At 36.4% G+C, this 21,649-nt stretch overlaps 1 protein-coding gene and 1 long non-coding RNA gene across 2 annotated transcripts; both read right to left on the bottom strand.

Annotated features, from left to right (window-relative positions):
• Nucleotides 1-1,233: 1,233 nt before the first annotated feature.
• On the bottom strand, nucleotides 1,234-3,907 carry LOC146939168 (uncharacterized). The gene has a single exon (XM_085757913.1). It carries the CDS (start codon nucleotides 3,475-3,477, stop codon nucleotides 1,411-1,413), a length of 2,067 nt encoding a protein of 688 aa, XP_085614039.1. The 5' UTR covers nucleotides 3,478-3,907; the 3' UTR covers nucleotides 1,234-1,410.
• An 859-nt stretch (nucleotides 3,908-4,766) lies between these two features.
• LOC146939167 (uncharacterized) lies at nucleotides 4,767-19,346 on the bottom strand. Its single transcript, XR_015031580.1, has 2 exons — nucleotides 19,217-19,346; nucleotides 4,767-5,944 (listed from the first exon to the last, which is right to left on the bottom strand). It is a non-coding gene; the product is annotated as an uncharacterized LOC146939167 (long non-coding RNA).
• Between the last annotated feature and the right edge of the window lie 2,303 nt (nucleotides 19,347-21,649).

The following is a 21,649-nucleotide window of genomic DNA, read 5'->3' as shown; positions in this document are numbered from 1 at the left end:
ACATAATGATGGATCGTCGTTGCAGTTTTAGTATAGTGCAGGTATCCAAAATTAGTAACACTGCACTGAACACTTCATAGTGAATTAGAAGTAATACAGGGACTTAACAGCTGCCAGATATTACACTTTCAGATCAAACAATAGAATAAGAATAGAAGATATATATTTCTAAATGGCCTCGGCCCTCAAATTCTTGATCAAACAAATCATGCTATGTTGTTTCAACCATTTTATCCTCGCACTTAGTATTTGAAATCAAAGACTTGTTAGGAGAATAACATTTAGCTAATGCATCTCCCATTGCCAATCAATAATTAACCAAAGTAGGCTTTAAAAAAGGTGTCTCTAGCACCTTTGGCAAGCAACAGCATAGCATCAATAAAAGCTTAACCTACATGAACTTCTATTTGATCAACATTAAAAGCATTTTTCCTCTGACGTAAAACAATATTTAAACCACAAATTAAACCATAATAAACCTAAGAAATAGACAAGAGATTAAGAAAACAAAAAATGAGGTTAGTTAAATTATGCGTTCTTTTAGCAGAAGTTTGAAATTGGAAGGAGTATGCAAAATGGTTTTTAGGAAAAGGGAAACACAAACGAAACACATTCGCACATGCCACACCAGTGATACTGCAGAAACATCTATCATCTTTCACTCCCAACACTGCAGATGTGATGCTACATCCTGATGCTACATCAGTCAGCAGTGACAAGAAAGTGAACAATTCTATCTTCTAATGCACAAGTTCTTGGTTAGCACCAATGCAAAATATACTCCTAAAATTATTTAAGTCAAATAAAAAATTTGATACTCTAGATTTATGCTCTTCATATAACAAAATCAATATTATACAGAACAGAAGAAAATCACGAGAAAAATGAAAGATGGTGCTGAAACAAATTGACAGAAGAGGATCTAGATCCATTCTGATTTGTGTCCAGCAGATTTAAGATTTGAGAATTTGTGTTTGGCTGTATAAGAGAAAGAAACTCTACACTAATACTCATGATAGAATTAGGAAAGAGTTATGCTTCACTTCAGATAGGAAGCTCAAGTGTTGATAATATATACATGAGTTTGAATTTAGATTCACTTCAATAATTCTCTTTTCTGCACTTCACTATATATTCTTAATCACATAGCAAAATGTGTCAGTCATCATGCCAATACTACTAATAGATAAATAATAACGCGTATAACAGTTAATAAAAATATATCATAACTCATTAAAACTAGAATTACTTTCTCCTTCCATTTGTTATCAACAAAATGGAGAATATGAAAAGCGCATCACTGTCATGATGTTAGGACTTAAGCCACCACATCAAGCACTTTCATTTACCCGATGTGGGACACCTAACACATGAGTTTCATGAAGAGAATTCAAAAACAAATATAAAGTTTTAAGATGATGGTGGTTGTTGATTCCTTAGAACACTAGTGAGAAGTTGCCTCAACTCTTCATCTCTTTTCTCCCTCAAATCCATTAATCGTAATATCTCTTCTTGTTGTCTTGCTAGACGTGCCAGTTCCTCTTGATTCTTCAAGCTTTGCTCTTTCAATAAAATCACAACTTCATCATCTCTTTCTTTTCTTTCTTCAACAATTTCTTTAGCTCCTTCAGCCATATCAGAATGCTGCACAACAGTTACTTTGTTTTTGAAAGCATAGCTATAACTTTCACCTTGAGTCTCAGATAAAAAGGCTCTGTCACTAGACTTCCATGCTTCTTTTCTCCCATTTGCATCTTCAAAATCATCCTCTAAGGCCCATGGGGAAAGTTCAACATTCTCTTCTAAAATTGGCCTTTTCAGTGGTAATATCTTTTCAGAATCTTCATAATCTGCTAAAGAGGCTGAAGAACATTGGTTAATTAAATGCTTAGATTTCACACAATCATGAGCAGAATTTTCAGCAGGAACATGATCACAAAATTTTCCAAAAATAAGAGTGTCAACAAGATTGGGAGGAAATCTAGGTGGAACACTAAAATCGATACCACTTTTGCTAGCTTTCCCTACATGAGCTCTAGGTTTCCTTGAACTCACACTTCTCTTCCGCTTCACAATGTTCTTAACAAAATCTCCATGACCCAATACCAGTTGCTTCCACCACTTTGCATAACGCATGGTGACATCTGCCTCAGACAACCTTGGTGGAAAATACAAATTTTTATAAGAAATAGGCCTGCAGTAGTTTTCCCAAGCAATGTATTTAGTCTCATTGAACCTAGCCACATAACTTGGAACATCTTGGTCAATTCCAAATTGCATAGCAACTCTATGTGGAAGATATTGCTCTATAGACTCAAATCCAACAAGCTCAGCAACTCTCAAGCATATAACAAATGAGAGCATTTTTGTATCCAAATCCTTCTTAAATGGTACCCAAATTTCATTATTTGGATAAAACATTCCACACTTGTTAGGATATCTAACATATGGACGCCAAAGAAAATCATCAATTGCTGAGTCTAATGCCAACCTCACATTGTCAATTTTCAAGGGCATAACCTTATGCCACCTCAACAATGAATGGTCTTCACTATTGATCAACTTGGGTTGTGGTTGCAAATTTGTGAACCTCTCCCACACCCAAATTTGAACCAAGTAAAAGGGTGATCGTAGATTAACTTCCAAAGGAAATCTATCACCACCAACATAATATTTTGACAAACCAACAATTGTTTTCTTAAACAAAGTCAAGTCCTTATATATACTAGCTAAAACAGCTGGTGCCAAAGCAATAGGATTTCCTCTAGCAAGATGAATAGCAATAGAAAACAAAGAACTTTTCACTAATTCTTTATGAGGAAAAACAAAAATTGACAACCAAGCAGCAAGGAATGCTTCATGTTCAATTTCACTACCTTTATCAATGAAAATATCCATCCATGTTGGTGTGTTAGCCACACCTCCTTGTTTGCTATTAAGTTTCTTTCTTGCAATGTTGAGCTTCTTTTCCACCTCTCTCATTTCTTGGTCTTTAACTTCGGTGAAAACAGGATGGCCAATGATAGGGTAACCCCCTAAAACAATGATATCCTCCAGAGTGATCGTAGCTTCACCAAAGGCAAACACAAATGTATTTGTGTCACAACACCATTTCTCAACAACCCCATATAGCAAGTCATAATTTTTATTTATGCGGCACCTTGTGCCCATTATTGCTTCAAAGATGCCAACTTTCTTCCACACTGTTTCATATTTGAGTTTAAGTTGATCAACCCATTTGGCGCGTGGGCAGCGCCAACCAGTGAAGTTGATTTTCAAAGGCCACTCCTTTGGCTCAGAAACAGAAGATGGTGATGATTGTTTAAACTCAAAAGCTTGTTCATGAATGGAGTTTGCAATTGGTTTCAGAAAATGGGCGATTCTTAGAGTTGGTGCACTGTCACCAGCAGGTGAAATCATGTGATCTTCCTTCACCTCAATCATAGTATCTTCTTCTAATGCTTGTTCATTCATCATGGGTATAACACTCAACTTTCAAAACAAAAATGGTTACTTTGCTTAATTTGGAAAGGCTACGTTGTTGGGCACAAAAATTGTACTACAGTAGCATGTTAAGAGGCAAATTCACCAGAGCATACGAAGGGAGAATGAATGGTGAATGTGTGAAAACCCCAATGTATCCTTTGTTGCTAGTAATTCTCACACTAAACAAGGTGCCATTTGAATTAAGTTTAAGGGCAATTTTGTGTTTTTCCTTCTTTGGTATTCTTGTCCGTTCTTCTCTTGCCTGGCGTGTGTGTGTGTGATGGCATTCCATTTTTTTTCAGTACAAGCTGTGATGATATTCTTATTCTTATTGGTGTCATGACAATAATAAAATTAGTACTTAAATATAAATATGTGCGCGTTAATTAGATTTATCGGTAAATGTAATTGTGAGCTTAGCTCAGTTGTTAGGAACAGTGCATAATATATGCAAGTCCCCAGGAACCACAAAAAAAAGATTTACCAGTACATTTCAAAAAATTAGATTTATTTTGTAAATTTTTATATCTTCAAAAAAATAAAAATACTTGTAAAAAAATATATTATGTTGATGAACTTAAACTCAAATTTGAAACTTCTTGGTAGAAATGTCTCACAAAGTTTAATTATACTTGTAATTTATTTGATTTTCACTCGTCAATTGGTTAAAAGACAAACTTTCACTAGTCATTTAATTCAAACAAAAATATATATTTAATCCATACGGTGTTTTTAGATATTATAAAACATTGTCATTGTCTACTACATGGTATTTTTTTTTTGGCTTTCGCACCGGTTTCCGACCCACCAAAGGTGGGCGACTAATCCGGCTCATGCGTAGAGGCATTCGCACTGACCAAGCGTTGTTCCTCCTGGGAATCAAACCCGATATTCCCCGGGTACGTCCTTGGAAGGAGCTCCTTGCCACTAGAGCCCAAGCAACTTGGTTATCTACTACATGGTATTTTGATCTATCTATATTTATACTATACTATATGTCTAATAGTATATTTTGACCATTATCTACTAGAGATGAAGTAGAAATATTTATCTTGATAAATAGTCAATTTGATTACGGAATAAGCAAAACACTGTTATAATAGTCTCTTATTGATACAAAGACATTTTTTACTTGTCTTTTGTTTTTACTTTTGGATTTCAAATGTATTATTTCGTTAATCAATTTCTCTCCTGAAATTACAAGAGAAGACCCTAGAGTATATGTCCCTAATTTGGATACATTTAATAACTAGATTGGCCTTATTTTACACATTTGACCATTAAAATGACAATTTTCTGGTTTGTATTATTTTTAACATCCAAAACTCAAGCTCAATGTGAATTGTAGCATTAGTCATATACACATCTTAAGACTATTACCAGGTCTTGTTATCAAAAGCACTTCTGATAAAAAAAGAAAAAGAAATCAAAAGAACATGCATAATAACGAAGATTAATGAATCAATTGACACCACTTTGTAATGCCTATGCATGGATGCTGCAAAGTGATCACACCAGTGGGATTAAACCACCTATTAACACTATGGATGAGTACACATAGTTTTCACTAGCCAAACAAATGAGTTGTCAGAGTCCGGTTATCGTATGAAATCAATAATCAACAAAATACAAGTAAAGATGAATTACAAACCTTGGAGGTTACAATCTGCACTGTTGGCTTCAACTGATCACAGATAAAAAAGAAACTCAGATTTGCAATTTTTGTCCACAAAGGGCAAAATCAGCTCCACCCTTACCGAGAAGGAGCTGATATTAATAGTTAGTAGAAGGAGCTGAACCATGACCTGATCAGTCAAACTCATACCTTCTAAACCAACCCATCCAATATATAACCCAACAAAATCACATAGTATTATCTTTATTACCTTTTCAACTATTATATGGTGTAAAGTGTAAACAACTTATTCTTTCAACTGGTGAAAAGTGAAAACACCAAATACAGATCAAGATTTAACACTAAAATGCAAAGTCAGGCTGAAATTTGAAACTTCACATGCTCAGACAATGAACATAGCTGTTATTTGGACACAAAACTGTAAGGGTCAGTTGGACACAGTATGCAATACATCCTGAGTTAGTTCCTTTTTCAGATCATCATCATCATCCAGGAAGAGAGAAAATATTGATAAAAAATTGTATATTTATACGGTCTTTGATGTCAAAATTCGTGTCCAAAACATTTAGGAACAATGAAATAGATCACCAAAAAGAAGCCACTGACAGTAACTGATTTTACCTCAAATTTGGATATCGTCCTTGCATTTCAGAATTGATATGCAGAAGGGTTTGTCATTCATATAACTTTCGCATATTCTGTCTCTTGATTCCATTTCTAAAGTAAGTGCTTGCTAGACATCGTTTTTCTTTGTAGGGTAAATCCAACTTTTGCCGCTCTCTTGTTTTCCTTTCTAGGCACTCTCTGCTGCTTGCACCTGAACTGATACGAAAAAACATCATTTGTAGTGTAGCAATTAATAATTACAATGCACAAATCCCATTCTTGAAAGAATACAAACACCAACCTTAAAGATAAATTATACATGTCCATAAGTTAGCCACTCAGGAGAAAAATATTACAATTAGTACATTATATCCCCAAAATATCGCACCAAAAAAGTTTATTACATCATATTACATGGCCTTTCATACGCACACATAAAGAGTTAGAGATAGAACCTCCCATGGATTTTAATATCAACAAACTATAGAGCACTAAATAACATAGAAACAACAAAAAATGACAAGTCTAAGAAAATAAATCATAGAACAAAAACAGCAAAAGAACAAGGAGATGACCAATAATGTATGTAACTAACAAGGCAGTCCAGTGTTGGAACAAAATGTGTTTAACAATAAACCTTAAAGAGTTTTGATGATAACAAGGTATTAAAAATTGTAAATTGGACTAGCTAATATTTGTTCAAGTGTACAGGACCATAATTATAAAGTTACATCATCATTGGTTCTAAATGAGCAAATAAAGAGCTATGGAAACAACAAAAATTTGAAGCTTAAGCGCTCCTGAAGTCAAGCTGCTCCTGAAGAAAAAGCGCTCCTGAAGTCAAGCCGCTCCTGAAGTAAGCTGCTCCTGAAGAATAGTGTTTCTGAAGACAAGAGGTCCAGAAGCCACAGTATCAGAAGCCGCATCATCAGAAGCTGCAGAAGTCATCTCATCAGAAGCTGAACCATCAGAAGCTGCATCATCAGAAGCTGCCTCATCAGAAGCCATTTCACCAGAAGCTGAGTATCAACTGGATTTGCAAAGAATCAAGAATTGAAGAATTATCAATGCAAAAGCTGTCTATTGGATTCGAAAACACAAACAAAGGATTAGTGGAATTTGCAACGGTCATTTCAAGATGTTTGAAGGCGTGTGTTTGCAATTTGGACGAAAGCGTTGACATTGTACTTTGTACGAATTGTACAACCACGTTCTCCACTACTCTGTTTTGTGTCTGCGCTTCAAGACAAGAAAACAGCTCCAGAATACGGTCTCGCCTGCATAGATGTTCCTTTGGATAAGGAATGGATTTCAAATTTGTTCTTCATAGGACAACAACCAAATCAGGCAAAAGATCATTGGTGAAAGATCAAGCTTCAACAACGACTCTTTGGTGTGCTGGCAATTTCACAACGTCTCTTTCACACCTCTATATAAAGGAGTGAAGACCTAGAGAATTGGTAATGCAAGAACGCTGAACGAAAGACTCACAAAGATTTTCACAAGTACCAAACCTCTGCTGAAATTGTTCTGCATTCACTTAGAATTTCTGTGTCTCAAAGTCATATCTTAGAAATTCTTAAGTCCATTGAGTCTGTATCTGATTTGTATTGTGAGCACCTCTGATTGTATATCAAGTGTTCAACCTTAAACAATTTTCTGTGTAATTTTGTTTAGTTAGGAAGTCTCTTGCAGTTGTGCTTGAGCAGGAAGTCTCTTGATTGTGTTCTTGAGCAAAGGAAGTCTCTTGCTTGTGTGCTTGAGCATTGGAAGTCTCTTGCTTGTGTGCTTGAGCATTTGTAATCAGATATTACTCATAGTGAAATCTCCTTGGAAGTGCAAGGGGGACTGGACTACTTCCGGATTGTGGAAGGAACCAGTATAATTGCTTTGTGTCGTTCTTCTTCTCTCTCTCTGATTTTTTCCGCTGCATTTAGATTCTGATCATCACTTCAGAAGCTGTCTCACTTAGCTTCTGATCAGTGTATTCAGTTATTTAGAGAAACGAAGAATTTTTTCAAAACACAATTCAACCCCCCCTTCTTGTGTTTTTCTCACCTTCAATTGGTATCTAGAGCCTTGGTCTGTTGTGTATCACTTAACCGTGCAACAGTCAAAGATCTGAGAAAAACATGACTACTCCTCCTCCTGATGGTGATACTAGCTATAAAAATGTCTCACATGATTATAGTGATAGTAAGAAAACCAGTGTTGGAAAAATTCCAAAGTTCAATGGAGATGCTGAAGAGTTCTCTTGGTGGAAGACCAATTTTTACAGTTACATCATGAGCCTAGATGAAGAATTGTGGGATATTCTGGAAGACGGCGTTGGTAGTTTAGTCCTTGATGAAGAAGGAGCTGCTGTGGATAGAAAGAAACATACTCCAGAACTGAGGAAACTTTACAAGAAGCATCATATTATCAGAGGAGCTCTTGTCACTGCCATACCCAAAGCAGAATACATGAAGATGAGTGACAAATCCACTGCTAAAGCTATGTTTGCTTCTCTCTGTTCAAATTATGAAGGGAGCAAGAAGGTCAAAGAAGCAAAGGCTCTCCTGCTTGTACATCAGTATGAGTTATTCAAAATGAAGGATGATGAAACTATTGAGGAGATGTACTCAAGGTTTCAAACCTTAGTTTCTGGTCTACAGATTCTAAAGAAGAGCTATGTTGCTTCTGATCATGTAAGCAAGATACTCAGAAGCTTACCTGCCAGATGGAGACCAAAAGTGACTGCCATTGAGGAAGCTAAAGATTTAAACACTTTAAGTGTCGAAGATCTTGTTAGTTCTCTCAAAGTTCATGAGTTAAGTCTTAATGAACATGAGTCTACTAAGAAGAGTAAATCAATAGCTCTTCCATCCAAAGGCAAGTCATCAAAAGCTCTCAAAGTGGTTGAATCTGAAGAGGAAGAACAGTCAAGTTCAGATTCTGAACCAGATGCTGCAGAAATGGCCATGCTCTCAAACAGACTTCAATATCTGGCCAAGAAGAACAGAAAGTTTCTCTCCAGAAGGGGTAACTCCAGAAGCTCAAGGAAAGAAGATCAGAAGGGATGCTTCAACTGTAAGAAGCCAGGTCACTTCATTGCTGAATGCCCTGATCTTCAAAGAGAAAAGTCAAAGGACAAGTCAAAGAGGTCTACCTTCAAACCAAGCAAACTCAAGAAGCAGATTAAGCAGAGTTTAATGGCAACCTGGGATGATTTGGGTAGTGAATCTGGATCTGATAAAGAGGAAGCTGATGAAGATGCAAAGGTAGCTGTTGGGTTGGTAGCAACAGCAACTTCAGAAGCTGGATCAGATTCAGACTCAGAAGATGAAAATGAGGTATATTCCAAAATTCCCAGAGATGAACTTATTGAGTCACTTAAAGAACTTCTTACACATTTTGAAGTAAGAACCAATGAGTTGAAGGATTTAAAAGAAAAATATGCTGATTTGGTACAACAGCAAAAATCAACTCTATTGGATCTGAAAGCTTCTGAACAGGGACTTAGGGGCTTTGACTTCATGTGTAAAACATATGAAGACCAGCTCAGGTTCTTATGTCAGAAGCTACAAGAAAAGTGTAATGAAAAACCTTTAAGTAATCATGAAATTGCTCTTGAAGACTTCATTATATCTGGCATTGACAGAAGCAGAGTGGCTTCTATGATTTATAGCATTTACAAGAACAATGGCAGAGGAATTGGTTTTCCAGAAGTGAAACTGGAGAAAACCAATCTAAAGTCTTGTTGTGAATGCATCAAGGAAGGTCTGAAAACATTCTTTGTACCAGAAGGGGCTGAGTTGGAAACTGTTGTTCAATCAGAACCTGAAGCTTCCAGTTTTAAGGCTAAGATTACTTCAAAGCCAAAGAACTCTAAGTCAAAGGCTATGATCAAATCTGATTCCAAAACTTCAAAGGTTAGGATCCTGAAAAGATCAGAACCTATTCCTCAGAGTCTGGTGAAACCAAAATCTGGGGTTCTGAAGTCTAAGTTTCAGAAGAAGACAGTTGCTGCTTCTGAAGTACCAAAACCTAAGGTGATGGTTAATCAGAAGCAACCCAACTCACAGCACAAGGTACAAGAAGTGAAGAGTAAAGCCTTAAGTACTAACCTTCCAGGACCCATAGAACAATGGGTACCTAAATCTAAAAATGTCAATGATGCAGGTATGTCTAAGAGCAGTGCCAAAGCAAAGATCATGGTACCTAGACAGCGGTTGCTCAAGACACATGACAGGAGACAAGTCCATGTTCCTCAGCCTAACAATGAAAGAGGGAGGAAATGTGAAATTTGGAGGCAACCAGTCAGGCAGGATCATAGGTACAGGAACTATTGGTAATTCCTCTACCTCAATTAATAATGTATGGTTGGTAGATGGTCTTGAACATAACCTTTTGAGCATTAGTCAATTTTGTGATAATGGTTATGATGTGCTTTTTGAAAAACCCAACTGTACAGTAATCAACAAGGAAGACAAATCCATTGTGTTCAAAGGAAAGAGAGTTGACAATGTCTATAAAATCAATTTTTCTGAACTGGCTGATCAGAAGGTGGTTTGCCTACTATCAGTGAATGATAAGAAATGGATGTGGCACAGAAGGTTGGGACATGCTAACTGGAGGTTAATCTCTAAGCTTAGTAAGTTACAACTTGTTAAAGGGCTACCAGACATTGACTATCATTCAGATGCACTTTGTGGTGCATGTCAGAGAGGGAAAATTGTGAAATCATCTTTTAAAACCAAAGACATTGTCTCAACCTCAAGACCTTTAGAATTACTCCATATTGATTTATTTGGACCAGTGAGTACTGCATCCTTATATGGAAGTAGATATGGATTAGTCATTGTTGATGATTACAGCAGATGGACTTGGGTGAAATTCATAAAGAGTAAAGATGTTGCGTGTGATGTATTCAGTAGCTTCTGCACTCAAATTCAATCTGAAAAAGAGTCAAAAATTTTGAAAGTCAGAAGTGATCATGGTGGAGAATTTGAAAATGAGCCATTTGAAGCTTTTTGTAAAAAACATGGAATTTTCCATGAATTCTCTTCTCCTAGAACACCACAACAAAATGGGGTTGTAGAGAGAAAGAATAGAACTTTACAAGAAATGGCCAGAACCATGATTCATGAAAACAATTTACCAAAACATTTTTGGGCAGAAGCAGTGAATACAGCATGCTATGTTCAAAACAGGATCTATATTAGACCTATTTTGGAGAAAACAGCATATGAACTCTTTAAAGGAAGAAAACCCAATATCTCTTACTTTCATCAATTTGGATGTACTTGTTACATTCTGAACAACAAGCTCTACCTAAAGAAATTTGATGCCAAGGCCCAAAGAGGAATCTTTTTAGGTTACTCTGAAAGGTCAAAGGCATACAGAGTGTATAATTCAGAAACACTCTGTGTTGAAGAATCTATGCACGTTAAATTTGATGACAAGGAGCTTGAAGATAAAACTTCAAAGCAAGGTGAAAGTTTTGCAGAGATACAGGTTCCTGAAGCTACTCCAGAACCTGATCAGACAGCTGAGTCTGAAGATAGTCCAGAAGCTGAACCCACATCAGAAGCGCAAGATGAAACTGCTTCTGATGAAGCACAAGATGGCTCACATCAAGAAGATCCTCCCAGAAACACATTCAAACACAAGTCTTCACATCCTGAAGAGCTAATCATTGGAAACAAAGATAGTCCAAGAAGAACAAGATCACATTTCAGACAAGAAGAGTCAATGATTGGACTAATCTCAATGATTGAACCTACAACAGTTGATGAAGCACTTTCAGATGATGGATGGATCCTAGCTATGCAAGAAGAGTTGAATCAATTTCAAAGAAATGATGTGTGGGATCTGGTACCCAAACCTCAGCACAAGAACATTATTGGAACAAAATGGGTATTCAGAAACAAGCTGAATGAGCAAGGTGAAGTAACAAGAAACAAAGCCAGACTTGTTGCACAAGGGTATAGTCAACAAGAAGGCATTGATTACACTGAAACGTTTGCTCCAGTTGCAAGATTGGAAGCAATCAGGTTACTTCTTTCCTATGCAGTTAATCATGGCATAATATTATATCAGATGGATGTCAAGAGTGCATTTCTCAATGGTGTCATAGAAGAAGAAGTGTATGTTAAGCAACCTCCTGGATTTGAGGATATTAAATATCCTGACCATGTTTTTAAATTGAAGAAATCACTATATGGCTTGAAACAAGCTCCCAGAGCTTGGTATGATAGACTAAGTAATTTCTTAATCAAAAATGATTTTAAGAGAGGACAGGTTGACACTACACTCTTCAGAAGGACCCTTGGGAAAGATATTCTTGTTGTGCAATTATATGTTGATGATATAATATTTGGTTCTACTAATGCATCTCTTTGCAAGGAATTTTCTGAGTTAATGCAGGATGAATTTGAAATGAGCATGATGGGAGAGCTGAAGTTCTTCCTTGGCATTCAAATCAATCAATGCAAAGATGGAGTCTATGTTCATCAATCAAAGTACACAAAGGAGCTTCTGAAGAAGTTCAAACTTGAAGATTGTAAAGTGATGAACACTCCAATGCATCCTACGTGCAACCTGAGCAAAGAAGATGAAGGAGCTAAAGTAGATCAGAAGCTGTATAGAGGTATGATTGGTTCTTTGTTATACCTCACTGCATCTAGGCCAGATATTTTATTCAGTGTATGCTTGTGTGCAAGATTCCAATCAGATCCTAGAGAATCTCATATGACTGCTGTCAAGAGAATCTTCAGGTATTTGAAGGGAACAACTAATCTTGGACTCCTTTATAGGAAATCCTTAGATTATAAGCTAATTGGATTCTGTGATGCTGATTATGCTGGTGATAGGATTGAAAGAAAATCAACCAGTGGCAATTGTCAATTTCTGGGTGATAATCTTATATCCTGGGCTAGCAAAAGACAAACAACTATTGCTATGTCTACAGCAGAAGCAGAATACATTTCAGCTGCAAGTTGTTGTACACAACTACTTTGGATGAAACATCAGTTGGAAGATTATCAGATAACTGCTAACAGTATTCCCATTTATTGTGATAATACTGCTGCTATTTGTTTGTCTAAAAATCCAATTTTGCATTCAAGAGCTAAGCACATTGAAATCAAACACCATTTTATCAGAGATTATGTTCAAAAAGGAATTTTAGATATACAATTCATTGATACTGAAAATCAATGGGCTGATATATTTACTAAGCCTTTAACTGTTGAAAGATTTGATTTTATAAAGAAAAATTTGAACATGCACTTCGTGTCTGATTAAATGTTTGCTTGCTCCTGAATAGGATTTTAGGTTCTGAAGTTAGTTCAGAAGCGGTAGTCCATCAGAAGCTCTTTATTGAGGTTCTGAGGAAAACTCGCTTCTGATGATGACATCAGCATCTGAAGTCCAGAAGCTGGATTTGTTGCTTCTGAATAGTTGAATTAGTGGAAACGTTGGGAGTTACTTTTTAAAGTAACTTCTGGCCCACTAACTTGGTAGTTACTCTGTGAACTTCTTACGTGGCCTGTATGTGTTGGTGTATAACTAAAAGGGCAATGATGATTTTAAAGCTTTGAAAGTACTTTTCATGCGCCCCCAATTTTGTCATTAATGTTATGTTTGTTTGTCCCGTTTGAATTGCAATCGTTTTACTTTTAACACTTTGTCAATTCACACACTACTCACTCACAACAAACACATTTGCTCTCAAACCTTTTGCGAAGTAAGCGCATTCTCTCAACCTTAGAACCCTAAAATCTTCATCTTCTTCAAATCTTCGTCAATCATCAAATGGCATCATCAAGCTCGCAACGAAAAGATTCAGTATCTACTTCAAGAATGGTCCCTGAATATGACTACAGAGGAAGAAGCATGAAATTGGAAGAATGGGATTTGCAAGTTCAGATAGAGAATCCAGTGGACTTTGATTCTCTGAATTTTCATGGGTGTTCTATCAGAAGCTACTATGAAGAGCAAGGACTCATGGATTATTTCAGAATGTTGAATGGACCAACATATGAAGCTCTGGTTAGACACTTCTGGGTAAGAGCAAAATTTTACAACAAAGCGGCATCTTTATCTGAGGAAAGTCAAATGGTGCTAATGTATCCTGAATTAGAAGGGAAAACAAGAGAAGAAATGGGTCTTGCGCCATTTGTTGAAGATGAAATCAGGTCGAGCATCTGTGGTATTCCAATAAGAATTGCACAATGGCACATAGAGTATGTTCTCAAGGCTGCAGCCTCTGGATACTACTCTGGAATTGATCTTTCAGATGCTGCTGAAAAACGCATTTGGAAAAAGCAAGCCAACTTGGTGATTTACAATTCTGAGAAGGAGAAGAAATATGCTGAATTGAGCATGGAAACCAAGATGCTTCTGAAGATTCAGAATGAGACCCTGTTTCCAATTGGTGACTGTGTGAAACCAAATCTAGCTCAGAAGGTCCTTCTCCAGCACTTCATCAAGAAGGAAAAGGTGAATGTGCCCAAATACGTGTTCAAGTACTTGGTAGAGTGTTTGAAGCAGAGTCAGCTACTGGATAAACCCTGGGTACCTTATGGAAGACTCCTCTCAGAGATATTCTATCAAGGAGGTATCTTGAACAGTCTCAGTCAATCTCAAGGCTTCACAGATCAGCTACTTGACACAAAAACTGGAAAATTCATTAATGCTCATACTCTATTGAATATGAAGCTAATCAGTGAAGTCACCAAACTTCAAACTGATTTAAGTGAATCACTTGTTATGTCTGATCTTATGAAGGACTTTCCACCCATCTGCAAGAAGGATCCCATTGAAGTGCAATTGTACTATATCAAGGAACATTTTGAGGCAACCAATGAGAGAATCAGATTGGAAGATATTCCAGAGGAAATGTATGGTGGTGCTCTGCCACGAGCCAGAGGCAGAAAGTCAAAAAGGAAGATGACTGCAGAGCAATATCTAGAGGTTGAACAAACTACTAAAAAGGCAAAAGTTGCTGCTGACAAGCTCAAGATTGGTAGTTCATCAGCATCTTCTATTGAAGAAGCCATTGAAGACATGGACTCCAGGATGATCATGGGTGTTGACATTCCTCTTGATCAACCTGCTATACCAAAGAGGAAGAGAAAGCCAGCCTTGAGGAGAACCAAGGATTTTCCTCATATCACCTTAAGAGCTCAAGCTGCTTCTGATTTGAAGTTAAAAGAGTTACAAGAGAAGAAAGCAGCCGCTGAAAAAGTTCTGGAAATTGCTGCTGAGCTACGAGAGTCTGTAGTTTCAGAAGCCAAGCAACTGTTGCAGGTGTCCAGTGAATCTGCTAAAGAGGATTCTGATCCTGAACCAGAAAAGGTAATTAATATATCTTCAGATTCCGCATCCGCATCATTATCAGATTCTGATGATTCTGATGATGATGTACCCTTAGCTCAACTTTTTCAAAAACCAGTAAAAAGCCAATCAACATCAACCAAAACCAACGATAAGCCCTCTTCGTCAACTTCTTATGAACCAGTTGGCCACATAGTTAATGAGAAGTTAGCTGAACTGGCTGTGCAAAGAGAAAGAGTCATTGATTCTATCTTTCGCCTTAACCCTCAACCCCTTTGCATTCAACCTCTCAACATGATTTCTCCTGAAAATGTTGAGTCCACCTCAGAAAAAGCCTCTGAAACAACTCCAGAAGCAGCTGCTTCTGAAAATGTTGTTTCAGAAAACCCCCATCAACAAACACCTGAACCACATAAACCCACAACACCCCCTCAATCACCAATAGCTATCATTGACCCCCAACTCAACAATCAAACAACAACTTCACCACATCAACCATCAACTGAAACTGAACTTCAATCTTTACCTGAACACTCTCCTGAACCAACTCCCATGGATGTTGACATCTCTCTAGTCAATGTTCAAGCCTCAACCTCCACCTCACACATTGATTCTGACCAGCCCTCATCTTCTAACACACAAACACACCTTACCACTCCAGCTCCTAACCCTATTCAAGATTTAGAAATCAGTGATTCTGATCTTGAAATCCTTGAACATCCACCCACAAACATCCTGGAATCTGGATATATCAATTCTGAGCTTCTGACAATCTTGAGTCAGATGCACAATCTGGTGGATCAAAGAAGGACAATTGATCTCACAGGTGCATATGAAGACTCCTGGGCATCTCTTCAGAACCGGGCAACTGAGCTAATTGAAAGCATAAGGGCCAAATGCATCAGAGTCAAGCAAGCTTCAGTCAGAAGGGTAATGGAGCATGTGAATCAGAGTCTGAGAGTAAGAAGCTCTACACTGCTCCTGGCAAACCAGCCTTTCTTCTTTGAAACAGATTACTTGACCAGAGAAGCAAGGTTGTGTAAGCTTCTGAAGAAACAGATGGCACAACAGCAGCAAGAAGCCAAAGAAAGGGAACAAGCTCTTCTTCAGAGGCAACAACAACTTGAAGAATTGTTGAAGAAGAAGATTGAAGAAATGGAAGAGATGAAGAAACAACAACAAACCAACCCTTAGTTGCACACCCTTGTGTTTTTCTTTGTTTGTTGTTTGTTTTTAAAATTTCTTAGTCCTTGCTTCTGAAATCATCTTGTCTTATTTCTTTTGCTTACTGATTCTGACTGTTTAGCTGCTTCTGACAATTGAATATACATGATTTTTGCTCTGATTTATTTAGTTCATTGCTTAGTATACTCTCTCATGTTTGAGTTTTTCTCATATCTTTTTGTCTTTTGTGCTTAGATTTATTTTAATTTTTTTTGATAATGACAAAAGGGGGAGTATATGTGACTAGTATTTAAAGGCTCTGAGCCCCATTAATGGCATTTGAAATTTTTGAAAAACTTCTATCTTTTTACCTTATTGGTATAAGCTATGAATGAACGAAGGAGTATCAAAATTCAAGTAAAGTTAATTGAACCATTCTTCTTATCTATAAGTAAATTCTTTCATTGATTCAGTTTTGCTTTTAAGCTCTGATAATAATTATTGCGCGTAAAATGAATTTAATTAACCTGGATAGAACTTAGGGGGAGCTTACAAACCTCACCTTAAAGACTATCAGACTCAGGGGGAGTTTGAGCTTACAAACCTCAGATTCTGAGCTTACAAACCTCAGAACCCCAAAGTCAACTTGTTAATTAGATTAACAACAATTGATCAATTTTAAATACTTTTGTTTGTCATCATCAAAAAGGGGGAGATTGTTGGAACAAAATGTGTTTAACAATAAACCTTAAAGAGTTTTGATGATAACAAGGTATTAAAAATTGTAAATTGGACTAGCTAATATTTGTTCAAGTGTACAGGACCATAATTATAAAGTTACATCATCATTGGTTCTAAATGAGCAAATAAAGAGCTATGGAAACAACAAAAATTTGAAGCTTAAGCGCTCCTGAAGTCAAGCTGCTCCTGAAGAAAAAGCGCTCCTGAAGTCAAGCCGCTCCTGAAGTAAGCTGCTCCTGAAGAATAGTGTTTCTGAAGACAAGAGGTCCAGAAGCCACAGTATCAGAAGCCGCATCATCAGAAGCTGCAGAAGTCATCTCATCAGAAGCTGAACCATCAGAAGCTGCATCATCAGAAGCTGCCTCATCAGAAGCCATTTCACCAGAAGCTGAGTATCAACTGGATTTGCAAAGAATCAAGAATTGAAGAATTATCAATGCAAAAGCTGTCTATTGGATTCGAAAACACAAACAAAGGATTAGTGGAATTTGCAACGGTCATTTCAAGATGTTTGAAGGCGTGTGTTTGCAATTTGGACGAAAGCGTTGACATTGTACTTTGTACGAATTGTACAACCACGTTCTCCACTACTCTGTTTTGTGTCTGCGCTTCAAGACAAGAAAACAGCTCCAGAATACGGTCTCGCCTGCATAGATGTTCCTTTGGATAAGGAATGGATTTCAAATTTGTTCTTCATAGGACAACAACCAAATCAGGCAAAAGATCATTGGTGAAAGATCAAGCTTCAACAACGACTCTTTGGTGTGCTGGCAATTTCACAACGTCTCTTTCACACCTCTATATAAAGGAGTGAAGACCTAGAGAATTGGTAATGCAAGAACGCTGAACGAAAGACTCACAAAGATTTTCACAAGTACCAAACCTCTGCTGAAATTGTTCTGCATTCACTTAGAATTTCTGTGTCTCAAAGTCATATCTTAGAAATTCTTAAGTCCATTGAGTCTGTATCTGATTTGTATTGTGAGCACCTCTGATTGTATATCAAGTGTTCAACCTTAAACAATTTTCTGTGTAATTTTGTTTAGTTAGGAAGTCTCTTGCAGTTGTGCTTGAGCAGGAAGTCTCTTGATTGTGTTCTTGAGCAAAGGAAGTCTCTTGCTTGTGTGCTTGAGCATTGGAAGTCTCTTGCTTGTGTGCTTGAGCATTTGTAATCAGATATTACTCATAGTGAAATCTCCTTGGAAGTGCAAGGGGGACTGGACTACTTCCGGATTGTGGAAGGAACCAGTATAATTGCTTTGTGTCGTTCTTCTTCTCTCTCTCTGATTTTTTCCGCTGCATTTAGATTCTGATCATCACTTCAGAAGCTGTCTCACTTAGCTTCTGATCAGTGTATTCAGTTATTTAGAGAAACGAAGAATTTTTTCAAAACACAATTCAACCCCCCCTTCTTGTGTTTTTCTCACCTTCATCCAGCATATTGACCTTGAATAAATGGAAACATTCTTAAGACATCTATGATTATTGTGCAAAATTGAAGCTATAAGCACATTACTATTAGTAAATCTGATAAAAAATGCTTTCAAGGTCAAGCCAGGGCATTCTTGTCTAACCAAATACAACATCATAATAAAAGCAAAAAGGACACGCTTCCACGGAATTTTGGCACCTTGTTGCAATGTACGAAACACTAACACAGACGCAGACACAGGGCGCAACACTGAAACGTCGATACTGGTTATAATTTTAGAAAATAGAATAATTGAATGTAACCTCATCTTCAATCTGAAGTGTCGGTGCTACAAAGATTGCAACAAAAATATTAGATCAAGTCATTGATTAGAAACTATTCTCCTCAAATTTCGAATAGCGTATTCTGAAAATGATGAGTACGTAACGTAGTTAAACCTGCTTGCCAGTGCAATAAACAGCATTTGAATGTTCGATGAAAATGAATGGAGGGAGATATACCAGACTGTGAAGTAATTGATGTCAGTGGAAAATTTCTGAGCCTGGTAATCTCAGTGATAGTATTAGCCTACAAATTATCAGGAATCGCGTCTCTTCCAAGCTTTTGAACATCGTTATTTCCAAGTTCCAATTCACCAAACAGTAATTAATTACTAATTAAGCATACAAAAAACAAAAGAAACTCAAATTTCAAACAGTTATATTATCATAATGGATTCAATCATTTTAATTTATTCAAAACTAACAAATCCGTTTCAGAAAAAAAGCATCAAATAAGCTATATCACGAGTTACACATTATCACAAACACGACATATGCAAAACTCGTTACCTTCACTGCAACTGCGTGAAAACCGTTCTTCACAGCGGTCTTCCACAAAATTTAACCATTCTAATAGCAATTGAATAGTAGCGGATTTGAACCCGTTTGGAGAGAGAGAGAGAGAGAGAGAGAGAGAGAGAGAGAGAGAGAGTTGAAATTTGGCGGGTAAGGTAACGTTCTGTGACATTTTGAACCCGTTTGGTTTAAATATGGAGATAATAACAAAAAAATAAATCCTTAAAAAAAACAAAAAAATAAAGAAAAATAAATTAATTGTGTTGATTTTAAGTGGATCACAACTTTGGGTTATTAAAGGGGGTCATTTAAAAGGTAAGATGTTAGTTGATGACGTGCACTCCAACAATGTGAATTATTAGTATGCTTTAGTTGTTAAAAATGACAAAATTTTACTCTAAAATTTTGGGCATAAACACATTTTTAGTCTTTTATCTCTATTGTGAATTCATAATGGTCCCGTTACAAAAAAAAAATGTGTGTATTGGTCCTTTAATTTGATTAAATGGTAATAAGTTAGTCATTTCTATCCATTTTTTTAGTCAAAATCGATATTTTAGATACTCTTGTAGCAGCTTCATGGAAGACGGTCAATTTTCATAAATTTGAGTTTTTTTAGCTAAAATGTAATCCCTCTGTCCCAAAATATAAGCGAAAATTGATCAACAAAAGTTAATGTATTTGATTCAAAATTTGGATCATATACATCAACTTATGTTGACCCATTTTTACTTTTATTTTGGGACCAAGAAGTATCTCATAATGTTAAGGATTCCATTGCTAATGCTCGTGGTGTTAAGCCAGTTTTTGGTATAAATAAATATTTGGGTCTCCCATTTATGATCGGGCGCAGCAAGAAGGTTATTTTCACATTCATTAAAGAGAGAATTTGGAGAGAAAAAAACAATGTGTGGAGTAGAAAATATCTTTCTAAGGCAGGACGAGAATTTCTTATCAAAGATGTGCTTCAATCTATTCCACATAATTTATAAGTATTTTTTTTTCTCATTCCTTTGTTCAAAAAATAAAAGTATTTTTCTCATCCCGGTGTCTTTGATTGGTGAAATAGAGAAGATGACGATCTCCTTTTGGTGGAATCACTCAGATGCTCAAAACAAAGGTATTCCTTGACTTTCTTAGGATAAGCTTTCAATGCATAAGATAATAATGATGGAGGTATATGATTCAAAATTCTTACGGATTTCAATCTCAAGTCTCAAGTTCGACTTTTCCCGGTGACAATTTCAGTGAATTAGTCCATATAGAGATTTTTTCTGGCTTTAAATGGGGCCTCCGCAAATGGGTGGGGAATTGGACCCTCAAATTAATCAATCTAATCGCAACAAAGTTGAAATTGACATTTGTATTAGCGACGAAAATGGTTATTTTGAGTTGGTTAAAACTAAATTGTGGTCACATATTTGTGTAGTTTAGGTGAGAGATGCTTTTGGTCTACTATCGACGATTAAATGGGTTCACAAGTTACGTTTGAGACCAAATGATTTTAAATTAGACTCAAACATGGTTGTTGACATTTTTCCTCCCAAACGCACGATGTTATGGAGTTTGATGATATTATTCGTCATTGTAAAACTTTGTTTTCCACTTATTACGAACACTCTTGTGTTGAGTGTGTTAGGAGACAAGCCAATGAGGTTGCTCTCGCTCTAGCTGAGGTGGCCATATCTCTAGCTAGTTTCAAAATCATGGTTGAGATGCCTCTTTTTATTAAACACATTTTTAATAAAGAAATGTCATATGCTTTTTCTTTTCAAACTTCTGAGTAAGACTTTAGTAGTAATGTCTTAAATTACTTTGGAAAAAATATGTATAATACATAAAGCCTAATAAAAGTGAATTAATCAGGCATACAGAAAAATGATGTGAACACTCAAGTACCTTCTCCCAAATATAAAAAGCCACATTACTGTAGTGAGTTAAGTGACATTGATACAAACCATTAGTTGAACTCTGTTAAATAGGAGAATTTCAAATTGAAATATTATGGACTATAGATTCATAAAATTAGAAGCCAACTCAACCATTTTGTCTAACCATCATGTATAATACCTACTTGCATATTCTACCAAACCAACACAATAAATCAAGTAAAAGTTCATGTAGCTTAACTAGTATAATGATATTTTCAACTGTGACCAAACTTTGCTATCTTTACTTCTACCAAGTTGACAAGGCTAGGGTGGTGTAAAAGACTCCAAATCAAAAGCTCTACAAGAAACTCCCTGTTATCTTTGAATCCATTTCTGTCAAGTTGCTTCAAGGGAACAACCTGCAGTATATCACGGTACTAATTAGTTAGGATGTTACTCACAACCTTAATGAACAGGCTTTTTGATATAAATCAAAGAAAAACATTATATTGTAACAATTTTAAATATTTTTTTCAATTTTCTATAAACAAAGAAA

Source organism: Medicago sativa, chromosome 3 (assembly GCF_051527215.1).
Source record: "Medicago sativa cultivar Bolivia chromosome 3, Bolivia_mono, whole genome shotgun sequence".
NCBI lineage: Eukaryota > Viridiplantae > Streptophyta > Magnoliopsida > Fabales > Fabaceae > Medicago > Medicago sativa.
Note: the sequence above shows the minus strand (reverse complement) of the source record. Positions and strands in the feature narration are given on the sequence as shown.